The 12637-nt window shown below is 42.5% G+C and overlaps 1 protein-coding gene and 1 pseudogene across 1 annotated transcript; both read right to left on the reverse strand.

Moving 5' to 3' along the window:
- Positions 1 to 5652: 5652 nt before the first annotated feature.
- On the reverse strand, positions 5653 to 9212 carry LOC121993212 (putative U-box domain-containing protein 42). The gene is made up of 5 exons (XM_042547909.1): positions 9014 to 9212; positions 8839 to 8908; positions 7794 to 8766; positions 7396 to 7705; positions 5653 to 7319 (listed from the first exon to the last, which is right to left on the reverse strand). The coding sequence occupies exons 3-5, from the start codon at positions 8751 to 8753 to the stop codon at positions 5713 to 5715; spliced, it is 2877 nt and encodes a 958-aa protein (XP_042403843.1). The 5' UTR covers positions 8754 to 8766; positions 8839 to 8908; positions 9014 to 9212; the 3' UTR covers positions 5653 to 5712.
- Positions 9213 to 10416: 1204 nt separating this feature from the next.
- On the reverse strand, positions 10417 to 11395 carry LOC121991245 (annotated as a pseudogene).
- Positions 11396 to 12637: the final 1242 nt, after the last annotated feature.

Below are 12637 nucleotides of genomic sequence, written 5' to 3' on the forward strand. Positions count from 1 at the left end.
GTGACTCGGATATTGATTAAATGAAGATTCCTTGCTATCAAAAGATAACTTTAAAGCACTCCTGCGTATCAAAAGGAGAAATAGTGAACGAACTAGGGAAGGGGTCCCGACGTATGTCCTCCGACACTTAAGTCAATAATCGGTAGAATGTGATGAATAGTAGTGTGGATGAACAGTGGACATGGTATAGTCTCACGTAACGTAAGTATACCTGCGCTTGTAGATGGAAACTCTTTTTTTAGTATTACTGTTTATTTGTGCACGATTCTCAAAGTATTTCCAGAAAAGGGCAAATCATAAAGATGCTCTGGCACCTTCCCAAATGGACATATAATCTTTGCGTTTGGCAAAGAGGAAGCTTTTAATGCACAACTTGCATATAGAATATTTGATAGTCTTCATGGCACACAATGCTAAAAAGCAATATGAGGTCGTTGAGCTGGGGCCCACAACCCACTTACCTAACAAACTGACAGAGCTTTTCACATGACCCAGTCGGCAGTGGCTTGGTCGATTGGACATATGGATGTCGTAGGGGACTCATCCCTTACTCAGCCTATCAATTTCAACCAAAGAGTTCAATTGGACCGAGCGTCCATTTTATCTAATCGGACCATAGTTCTAATCTACTAAAATGCTCGACTGAACTATTCAATTGTGCTATCTTAAAGAAATCTTAGTCTTGGAGAGTGATGACTCGTCTTGAGCTATTCTCCATATTAAAAGGCTTGACGTCCGACCGACCCGATGGTCCGATCAGTTAACCTCTTGGCCCAATAGTTCAACTGGCCCATTGGGTCGGTCAGATAACCTCTTGGATGCGACAATTAATTACACTGGCTTCAAGGGTTGATCCTTCCTTGCTTTGACCGCCATGTCAACCGACTTCTTGGACTTTGACCTAACTCGAGGGAGCCCCACCTCAATCATCATATCACAAGCTTCTCCCTCAAATCTAGTCAAAAGAGACTGCAAGTCCAACTGACTGGACACTTCTATTGTTATGCTCTTGGTCCTCCGATCGGGTGTTCATTCTCCTTTACTGTCACTCGGTTCAAACCAATGTTATACTTAGCTGCTAGTGTTTCTAGGATATCTTGTTTCCTGATCAGACGCTTCTTCATTCTATGATACCTTAGAAATAGGGCACATTACTTATCATTAATGTCAAACATGATGAACACACTATTTCATCATAAGTCTGCTTATTGCCTCCCATCCCTCATAATTGCTGCCAGTAGTTTGTTGTCACATGTTGAACATAGGTGAAAATAATATCTGATGTGACAGGCATATGATGTGACTACTTCTAGTTCAAATTCGACGATCTGGTTTAAATCTCTCTTGTCTATGCCCTTGATCGAACGGATCTCAGAGATTCTCATTAGGTTTTTAAGGTTTGTGCTTCAATGACACTTTATCGTTTTTGCATCTTCTTTCCATCTTCTTCTTCTTCTCTCTATTTGTCATCACCGACGATCGTTCTAACTCCTTGCTCCCTTACTAAGTTCTGATCCATTTCTCTCCCAGTTTCGATCTCCTTTATTCCTTTTTCATGGCTTCTTGCCCACCCCGTCACGTCCATGAGCTCTAGTACACCTCCACCGCATCTGATTTCCATGGCAAGGAGGTGAACGAGATGTGCCACCATTACCATATTCCTCCTGACCATCGCATCATCATCCCTTCTGGATACGATTGCCCCCATCTTCCTCCGACCGATTTTATTACTTTCTTTAAGGACTAGTTTATGGTCATCCTCCGCTTTCCCTTACATCCTTTTCTCTCTGAAGTCTATTCTTATTTTCACATGTACCTAATTCCATTAGGTTCCTATGCAAAGTTATAGTGTTATTCTGCTTGTATCGGGTCCCTTTACACCGCTGGGTTTTCCACTACTTTTATTATCGAAAGAAATCCGAGCCGGGCATTTTCATTTTCTAAGCCTAAGTGGGTGCAGTATTTTCTGATAAATTGTATTTTACTAATAAAAGTTGGAAATCACATTTCTTCTATCTCCGACCAGTTTGTCCCCTAGCTTTCTCGACCGGGTGGCAAATAGAGTTTCCCAACCCTCCCAAGTTAAGCAAACACAAATGGGAGCTGGTCTACCTCGAGGCCTCCGCTTAACTAGCCGGTCTGAAATACCATATCCACAAGTTGCTGACTGAGCTAGTGTTGTATATGTTTGGATTGAGTCTCATTTGAACCCGACTGCCCGACAACTTCGATGAGACATTCATCTTCTTATTTCTATTGGATCTAACTAAATTTTTCTCTATTTTGCAATTAAAATCATGTGGAAGGCTTTGTTAGGTGATTCCATAAAGTTAGCGGACAAATAGATGTACGCTCGGGGGGAGGCGAATTTGGAGAATCATGGGCTACCACCCATTGGCTAATCTAAGGAGCCGACAGCCAAAGAGGAGGTTGGCCAAGTCGTTGGGAGTGATATAGCTGCCAACACGTACTGAAGAAATGCTACCCCCAACCTTCATTGCTTCTGATTGTTGTTCCCTCAGAGTCAATGGTCTCCGTCAAACCCTTGATCCACCGTTGACGTCGCAAAAGGGGCTGATCGACGACCCCAATCCAATCGGCAACCCCCGCTCCACAAACATCTGTTGTGGCCTCAATTGTGTGGCCACGCTCTAAGCGGAGAGAGAGCTCTACCTCCGCCATCCCTGAAGCCGCTACTAATCGGTCTACTCCAGCTTCATTTGAGCAAGCACCTTCACTTTTTGAGTTGTCGATCAGAGTTATCTCGACATAGCCGATTTCCTTTTTGATGTCACCTTTGACCGAGCTAGTGCGACCCCTATCCACAATACACTCTACTCTCCTTTCCAAATCCAAAAGAAAATATAAATCGAGCTCCACAGAACCAAGTGAGCCAAGTAAGCAGAGGTGGGTTAGGGAGATCCTTGTGCTGCCCACTCATGAATTTCTTTCCATACACTCGGTCGAGTCCCTAGCCCTAGAGTGCATAATTAAGATTTAAAGACCCTGGACCCAAACTTAGGTGGATTCCTCAACCTGATCAGCCTCCAGCTCACCTGAGCAGCTAGTTGACTGCTTTTGCCAAGGAGTTACTAGGGTAAGCTTATTCTGCCCTCATACATTTGTCTATCTCATATGCTTCATCTAACCTTCTTTTCACTTTGATAGTTTTGGGTGGAGGGTTAGGTTGAGCCATTAGCAAAAAATGTTGCAAGGCTCAGTCGGGGAAGTGGACACCTTCCGGTGCTTAGCTGAGTGGCTATTAGAAGAAGTGGCCGAAGGAGTTGGAGAGCCAGTTAGAGACACTGTTGACGGACGAGTAGACCCTCTCTGTAGAAAAAGATAAAAATCACAACCAAGCTACGCTGGTGCAGAATGCACCAGAATCGAACATGAGTTTTGATATTGACAAAGGTTCAAGTTAAATCATATTGTAATCTGATAAATTAACTAAGTGTACAGGATGTTTACTCAACTAGAAAAGACTTACGAGATCGTAAAAGTCAGGCAGGAAGTCTAAGTGGGTCGAGAGGACCTGACACTTGGCAGGGAAGCTTGATAGGTCTGGAGGACCTGGTATCGAGAGAAACCCCTGGTGAATCGATCTGATGCTAAGCAATAAAGTCCAAATAAGTCTGGAAGACTAATGTTTGATAGGTAGGTTGAGGTAGACAATTGGAGAGAAGCGACGGTGAAGTCGTGTTCCGAAAAGGGACAATCTTAGGTTGCTGATCTAACTGAAGAAATTGGGAAGGTTTCCAAGTTGATATCAAGACAATTTTACGTTCAATTACTATTGATGCATATTACTACTCATGCATAATATATTATCATTGTACTAACTTTGTTTTGCATGAGTATTTATTTTAGCTCTGTTTTGTAAGAACCAAAGTTATCGATCAACCAAACACCAAGATTGATCGACTGAACCATGTTGATTCAGACTAGAAATCATATCACGCAAAAGCAAATATGGAAGCTAGGCCAATTGGTCGATCAAACAATAAAAGCATTAATGACGAATTAATAGCAAATCTCAACGAAGAGGGAAACTACATAGATAGGTCGACCGATCATGGGGAACAGTCAACCAAACTGCATAGATCAGTTCATCTTGGACAAAACTGCTATTTGTGCTCTTACTCTGCGCTTCATTTTCACAAGCAAGATGCTCATTCAAGAAGTGCCAACAAAGCTTCATCTCCTACCTATTGTCGGTATAATTTAGTTAAGCTTGTATTGTTTTACTTTCTAAAAGATCGTAGTGTGTTATTATCTTTTCATTTGAACGAATTACTTCTTTCTCAAGGTTTTGGAAAGAAGAGTTATAGTGGATTACCTATTGGCACAATCAAGGATAACGGGTATTAAAGTAGGAGTTGATTAGGCTCTGAACCAAGTAACCAAATGAGTCTTATTATTTTCCGCTGCACTCTTATTGTTTTTATGATACAAAAGAAAATATTTTAGCAAGTGATATTCACCCCCCCTTCTATTGCTTCTTTTCGATCCATCAATTGATATCAGAACGAGTTGCTTTGAATTTACTTGACAGATTTTCGAGTAATTTTTAAAAACTTTTGCATTCTTCAAAAAGATTTTTCTTGCTTATACATTTATTTCTTTTTATCTTGCACTGCTAATTCCAAGACGAGAGTCTTGGAAATTTCTTTTGTTAATTTTGTGATTGTAAGAATATCAAACTCCTACTAAGAAGGTTATAGTACAGTCTACCCTTCGTTATTCAAAGGAGAAGACTTCAACTACTGAAAAAATAGAATGGAGTGCTACCTCAAGTCGGCATCAAACTCTGATTTACCATATTAAAAGGATACATATCTCCGATAAAAAATGAAAAATCATTACAACCAGAAAACTAGACTTAGGGATGTAAATGAACCAAACGGTTCGCGAGCTATTCGGAGCTCGATTCGGTAAAAGTTCGTTCGAGTTCGTTCGTTTATCTTATCGAGCCGAGCTCGAGCTCGATTTCGAGCTCGACAGTTTTATCGAGCCGAGCTCGAGCTTAAGGATATTCGGCTCGTGAGCTCGCGAACATGTTCGTTTATAGGCTCGCGAGCCAAAAAAAACGAGCCTTAAAACGAGCCTTAAATCGAGCCTTAAAACGAGCCTTAAACGAGCCAAAAAAACGAGCTCTAAAACGAGCCTTAAAATGAGCCAAAAAAACGAGCTCTAAAATGAGCCAAAAACGAGCCCGAAAACGAGTCCGAGCTCGCTTAACGAGTTAGGCTCGTTAACTTTAATAATCGAGCTAATAACGAGCCGAGCTCGAACTGTTCGCGAGCCTGATAATTCTAAAACGAGCCGAGCTCGAGCCTTGTGATAAAAGCTCGATTCGAGCTCGAGCCGAGCTCGAGCCCGAATATAACTTAAACGAGCCGAGCTCGAGCCTGATACTGTTCGACTCGGTTCGACTCGTTTACATCCCTAACTAGACTCCTTCAATGACTTCAATGATCAAGAAGGCGGAAACACGCAACAACATTCACAAATTGACAGAAGTCAGGTAACACGCAACAACATTATACTATAGACTTCAGATCAATAACTTTCTTTAAACTTGAATAGGTTGTCGTACTGAAGATTGCAAGATTTAGATCACAGAATAACATCTCTGGTGGCGCAATGAAATTCATCGACCAAAAACATTTCAGTTTTTATTTCTGTCTGTCTGAATGAACACAAAACACATCACATAACAAAACTCTTACTGGAGAAGTTCATGATTCTATGCAAATGCCTAAGAATGTTCTCAGCCATCTTCTTGGTGTTGCCATCTCCTCTATGGAAGACCGACACCAGCACGGTCGGCAACACCTTATCACTGTAGATATCCTTGCAGAAGCTCTCATTCCCCTTCTCTAAAAACCTTTCCACCAGCCACAGACTCCTCTGGAGCACATCTTCCTCCCTGTGCACCTTCAACACCCCGAGCACATTCTTCACTGCACCAAGCTCACTCAGTGCCCTCACACTGCCCTCCACCTCCACGCTTTCATCCAAGAGGGTTCCAATGGCCGACAACACTGCCTTTACGACCTTGGCATTCTCATTGTCGAGGCAAGCCAACAGCCTCTCTGCAGCTCGGGATTCCAGCAAGCAGAAGGTAGTGGTCGAGGAGCAGACTCCCCGGTGCGCTGGGCAAGTTAACACCATTCTACTACCTTCTCTGTTCAAGACCGAGATGGACTTGGAGAAAATGTTTACTGCTCTGGAAGGCTTTTTCGCCTCTGAAGGGGGCCTTGATAGTTTCAGCGACTGAGAGGAGAGGTTCCCAAGCCCCACAGCTGCTAACCTTTGGACTTCACTGCTTCCGCATGGCCTCACAAGCAAGTCTAAAAACACTGATGTTAAATTTCTTGACATAGCCATCTCGAGTATCTCCGGGTCAAGCAAGCTGCTGGTGAACCTCACAAGAATGCCCACTAGTCCTTCTAAATAGTACTCTGCCTGCCTCGTGTTGCTGACTCGTATTTCGCCTCTCTGAATTGTTTGTATCCTGCCGAGAACTAAGGGTGCCACGCCTTGGTGGAGGAGAGCTAAATTGAGCGGTGTGCTTTGGTGCGGGAGGTTTGAGATTAGGTTCGCCGATACGGCTTGCTTCTCAGAGATCCGCATGATGTCATAGGTTTTGATTAGGCCCTCTGGTTGGCCTTGTGTCTTGCAGAGACCTGTGGCTATAGTGTATCCTATGTGAGATGAGAGGACGATGAGCAGCTTTGCAGCAACAGTTGCTAGCTCTTCTAGCCGAGAATTGAGGAATTCGATGATGGTTTGCGTTAAATCGAGCTCTTTTACTACTGACACGACTGTGGCTAGAGGCTTTGAGAGCTTGGTGAGGGAAAGTACGATTCTTATGAGGTTCACATTCACTTCCTCCGCCATCGAGCACTTCAACAAGTGGACAATGTTGTAAACTGAGTAATGTGAGGTGATGGTGTGGCCATTCTTGTTCACGTTTATGTTGGAGAAATCGATAGCATCCGATTCGAGTATGTTGGCAAGGATTGCAGCAGCCTCTTCCTGGGAATCCGGGGGTTCGCTGTGGATTCTGCGCAAAAATATCTCATCGATCATGATGGGGATGATGCCTGCATCGATGAGTATCTTGCTGTTGGGAGGGTGAGATGAGATTTGAACTAGAGCTTTGAATGCTTCTCTTCTGATGATAGCATTGCCTCTGCTTATCATTTGGATGAGGGTATTGGAGGTTCTCTCTGCCACATAAGTCTTCATGTAATCCTCGGGAGAGATCTCACCAAGGTAGCTCACCATATCCATCTGCACCTCTTCTGAATCTGTACTTTATGCCAATTTACAGTTGTAGTTTTCTCAGGGAAAATGTGGAGAGATGAGAGTTAACATGGTACTTACCATCACTGAGGTGGTGCAAAAGGGGTTCCAAGAATCCATTCTCTGCCATGCACTTGATGTTCAGCGGTAACTTCTCTAAGTTCTTCAAAGTTTCTTCTGCCTTTTCTGCAGCAAAAGGATCAGCTTCCTTATTGAATTTCATTGTAATCAGAATCAAGATTCCACCAGGTGTCCGCCCGATCTTGTCCAAGAACATCTCAGATTTTGAAAGCTCGAGTAAGAATGAAACAGCTGCATGCCTCTCTGAAGAATTGTAACTGGACATCATCTTGATTGTCCTTGTGAGGGCTCTTGTCTTTGCAATAATAACCTGCAAATATAAATCCATCCATCATCAAACTCATTTGGATTGATCCAATTTTAAATTTAACTTAGACCACAAGAGAAGGATTGTAAACCTTTCTGTCTTCATCCTCCACCAGTGAGCACAGAAGATGCATCGCCTCGCACCGCACGGTCACGCTATCATGCCGTAGAAGCTGCTCTACTCGCTGTGTTATTCCAACATTGTGCATATGCTCCATGTTGTGCCTTTTATGTTGGCTCAGCAGTTGCAGCTCCTTGAGTGCATCCAACACCATGGTTTCTGAAGTGGCCAATGACAAAGCACTGCTTGCGATCGAGATTCTAGTCGCCTCACTTCGTTCCTTCCACTCTTTGATTGTGTTCTTCAAAGCTAGATTGTTGCTGAAACCAGTACTTTTGATCTCAATCCTTGTTGTTGGGCAGATCACATTTTCTGAGGACCTATCCAACCACCACTCAACGATAGCTTCTCGTTCGTACGTTATGCCAGTTTCTATGGTGACAGGATCGATCATAATTTTCTTTGTTAATGGACAGAAGAAGCCTTGGTAAGCAGGTTGCAGAGTTTCTGCTAATTGAGAGAGAATGTTGGATGATGCTTCGGCAGCATCGTTCCTATGTGTGCCATCATACATAGCTTTAACAAAACCTTCATAAATATTCTCCCTGTGAGAAGCTGAAACTGGACTTTCCCCTTCTCCACTTAACCTTGGGTGATTTGTATTAATTTGCAGTAGTTGGCTGAATTGGTTCATGGCAATGTCAGCATTTCTTTGGTTCCCGAAATTGTAAAAGGGGATATTGCTGAGATCAACTGCCATGCTTCTGATCACTGCCTCTAGTTGTTTGATGGTGGCTTGGAGTTCATTGTCCAGGGTCACTTGATCTCCACCGCTGCATCGTGTAACTAGCTCCTTCGCGATGATGACTTTCGATGACAAAGAAGCCAGGAATTCAGTTCTGCTTGTTGCAATATTTTCTTGGACCTGTGGTTCCATTCCTGGCTCCATGGCATTTGGTTGCCGTGTATGATCAGCAACAGCTAGAATCATATATCAGATGATACTGAAAGAGAAATTATTAGAATTAAATGCAAAATTCTATCTCAAAATATCATAATAACTTTCAGGAACACACCCATGCAATTTGTTTCCTGTTTTTGGGTCAAATACCCTTGCAAATTCGCTCCTGGTATAAAAGATAAAACCTGTATTTTAATTCAATTAATGAAAACATATTCCACTCCTGATCCATTAAAAGGAAACATAACAACCAGCAACTTTTTCTGTTTATTAACATGGAATTTACTCACTTTTGCCTTGATGGAGCTGCTTTTGAAGCTTTACAAACCGAAGTATATATGGATCATTCAAAGATGCAAAAAGGACAGAGTGAATGAATGAGAGGTTGGAGACACAATTGAATCTCTAAAGGAGTTTCAATATTTGCTGCATCCCTCCCCTTGAAGAACTGAATGTCTCTTTAGTTCATCTTCTGAAGAAGCAAACTGATCAAATTTGTTTTCTGAATTTATCAGCATAAAGTTTTAGGAGGAAGTCCGTTCTGAACTAGTCACCAACTTATTACCTAGTCTGCGGGTTGACTTGTAGTTACTTCTGAAATTTATTTTCAAACTGCTATTTGTTATTGTCAGTGAAGGGTTAGTGATCTCCATTTTAGTCTAGTTTAATAGTTGTTGCTTGTTCAGCTATTTTGCTTCTCAGGTTCAACTTTGAAACATTAAAATCTGTCACAAATTTACCAAGTCAATATCAATCTCTTTTGCACATGAAATAATCTTGCGAGAATGAGCAAAAAACTAGAACACAACCTTTGATCCTTTCTTCCTCTTGTCTTAATTCCTGGATATCTTTGCATGGATTTATCTCCACAAATGATTTGATCTGACTATTTATTTCTGCAATATTGACATATTCTCAAGAAAAAAAAAAGGCAAACATACAAAGTCTGGCATAACATTGAGCTTTAAATTTGTAATTTGTAATACTTAAGATGGAAGTGAGGAAGCCATTTAGAGGATGAAAAAGATTTAAATTTGGCCACGTGTGACCAGTTGATTGGCAATCTGACTATTTAAATTTGGCCACGTGTGCCAACTAATTTAAGCTTTTGGCTTTATCAGGCAAAAAAATCTTAGTATCATTTTTTTTTCAATTCGTTTGATTTCATGCCTTTTCCCAACTCAATTATATATATATAACTCTTCGAACTGATTACCAACCCATAGAAGTTTTCCGTCAAGGGTCCATCCAAATGGTCAATAGACCCGCCAACTCAACTATTTGATATTACATCAAGTTGGTATTAAGATATAGATGGGACTTTTTAAAATTATTATTGATAAGGTATAATTAAGACCTTTTCAATGTCGTGCAATGCATGATGTTAATGATGATAACACAAGCAAAATAATAAATTGAATTAGTTGCATCAACTATTTAGGATCTTGTTCCTAAAAATGAATGATTCGTTCATAATTTTTTATTTATTTATACTCAGCTGTCATGCAAATAGCAAGATACATCACCCTTCTAAAATTCTCCCAAAATCTATCCTATTAACGAACCATTTGAATTACACAACAAATTCTCATAATCTTGCGACATCTATCCTGTTAATGCTATCTTTGTTCTATGTCTACAACAATACATTAAGAAACGCAAGAATACCTAGTCATCCTTCAAATCTTCAACACTATTGTGCAACATCGTTCATACAGATACTCTCAGGTAAGCAAAGGCCATGGTCTATTGGGATTAGTTCCATCACAGTACCAAACTTACCGCCATTACCATCTATTTTCCTCACCTAAAGGTTCCCAGCATACCTGTCCGTATTGAAGATTCTAACATCAAGTATCCCAATCTTGTGCACGATCGTAACAGGGAAAAAGCTTGAGGTTCCATGGTCATTAGCATCAAAGTCATGTGAAATGTACTTCTGGAATGAAGCAACTTTGCTGGCAGCATTTGTCTCTGTGCTAGGAGCTTTAATGCTGCTTTTGGAACTAATGTCTTCACACAAATGCAATACTGGATGTGTGATCTTGACAAGGGCTGTTGGAGGGGCATTGGCAAAGTGATGGTAATCCAGGAGGTAGGCAGCAACCTCTTTGAGCCCCGTCTCGCCAACTCGCAAGACCTTTTCAGCCCAGGTTGTACGAGGTCCTTCCCTATAAGCCTTTTAAGATTGTTTGGTGCAAATGGCTCATCTGTTGGCTTCACAATAGCAATGTTTGCACCACTTTTGTTCCAGAAGAAGTATGCACGACCAAGCCCCCTGTGAACTGGTATAGGGTCAGTGCCTCTCTTAATAGCCTTCACTGCATCCTTAACAAGTCGCTTAATCTCAGCAGAGTTGTTTGAGCATAAAATTTCAATCAAACCACTCGGATCCCCACTCTTCTTATGATCATCCCCAATTGGCGATAGGCATGGAGTGGACGAACTCCTGTGGAGGAAGCTGCAATCTTCTTTTGACGGCGGGTACGTTGTCGCAATGATACAGTTCAAGGCCCAAGACTAAGCCAGTGTCCGTCTGAATGAACACACCGCCTTCGTCCAGATGCCTTTTCTTCACTCCACGGATTCTCAGGGCAGTCACTGCTGATGGTGCGACTTAAGACTGATACGGTCATTTGGGTCTGGACTGGGTTATCATAATTGGGAGCCATGGAGACAGGAGGATGTCGAAAGCAAGAACAAGTTATTTTTTCTCTCTCAAAACCTGCGCCAATAGCAGAGGCATGTGCAACAGCGGCAGAAATATATAAAATGGTGCATAAACGGCCATGAATTCAGCAATCGGAACATGATAATCACAAGCTTATTAGAAAGCTCGGAACAAGGAAGAAAATGGATATGCTCTAGCCTCCTCTAATTCGGGAAGCCATCTTTTCAAACAGAATGAAACCTGCCAAAAAATTTTGTTTTCTGTTAGGGTGCGTTTTATATTATATATTCGTTTGGCTTACGTAATGATTAATTCCCAAATTATCTTGCATAATCACCACGTTACGAAACGCTAGCAAATAGGTAATATATCCCAGAATAGATTACCCCTAAGTTTTAAGATTTTTGTTAATTCCCGGGTTAACGAGAATGAGTCACGGGCGAAAAGGTCGCCAAACGCGATCAGCGATGAGGGCGAGTAGTTGCCGATCATGGAACACGATCAACGAGTAGGGACAGAGGCGACACCGACGTCTCGTGTGGATGGAGGCGACTGACAAGTGGTGACTGCTCGCAAGACGCCGGTGACAGCGCTGTAAGTACTCGCGAGGAACAACGAGCAGGGGCAAAGGCGACGCGGGTGTCTCGCTTGGATGGAGGCGACTGGCAGGTGGCAACTGCTCGTGAGATGGCGGCGACAACGCTGCAAGCGCTCGCGAGGAACTCCAGCACTGGTGCTGACGTTGCGTGGCTGGGGAAGAATAGGGATTGGGCGCCAGCGTCTCGCATGGACAGAGGCGACGCCTGCTGCTCCGATTGACAACACTCGGTCGCCGGCTGCTCTGGCGACAACAGGCGCTCGTGAAGAACTCGCATTGGTGTATCGCGTGGCTTGGGAAGGAGAAGGATGGGGAGTTGGTGTCTCGTGTGGTTGGAGGCAACGCCAACGTCTCGCATGGACGGCGGTGACACTAGCGTCTCGCGTGGATGGAGGCGAGGGAGATAAATGAATCAAGATAAGCGGCTCAGTCAAAGTTTGACTTGAGCTCAGAGTAGATCAAGCTTGAGCTAAACTTGAACCGACTCGTTTAATATTCGAGTTAATCTCGAATCCAGTATTACTCGAAGATATTAGACATCAGGAAGGTCAATTTTTTTTTACCAAATACTATTAGCTAGGATAAATCCCTTCTACCCATTCAAAATTAAAAGTAGATTCAAGTACTCTCCGTGATAATATGTGT

This window comes from Zingiber officinale, chromosome 6B (assembly GCF_018446385.1).
Source record: "Zingiber officinale cultivar Zhangliang chromosome 6B, Zo_v1.1, whole genome shotgun sequence".
In the NCBI taxonomy this organism is placed as follows: domain Eukaryota; kingdom Viridiplantae; phylum Streptophyta; class Magnoliopsida; order Zingiberales; family Zingiberaceae; genus Zingiber; species Zingiber officinale.

Coding starts and splice junctions, on each gene's coding strand:
- LOC121993212 (XM_042547909.1), bottom strand. CDS start 8,753: ATGATTCTAGCTGTTGCTGATCATACACGGCAACCAAATGCCATGGAG. Junction 7,706..7,793: donor TGGAGGATGAAGACAGAAAG/GTTTACAATCCT, acceptor TTATATTTGCAG/GTTATTATTGCAAAGACAAG. Junction 7,320..7,395: donor TTTGCACCACCTCAGTGATG/GTAAGTACCATG, acceptor CATAAAGTACAG/ATTCAGAAGAGGTGCAGATG.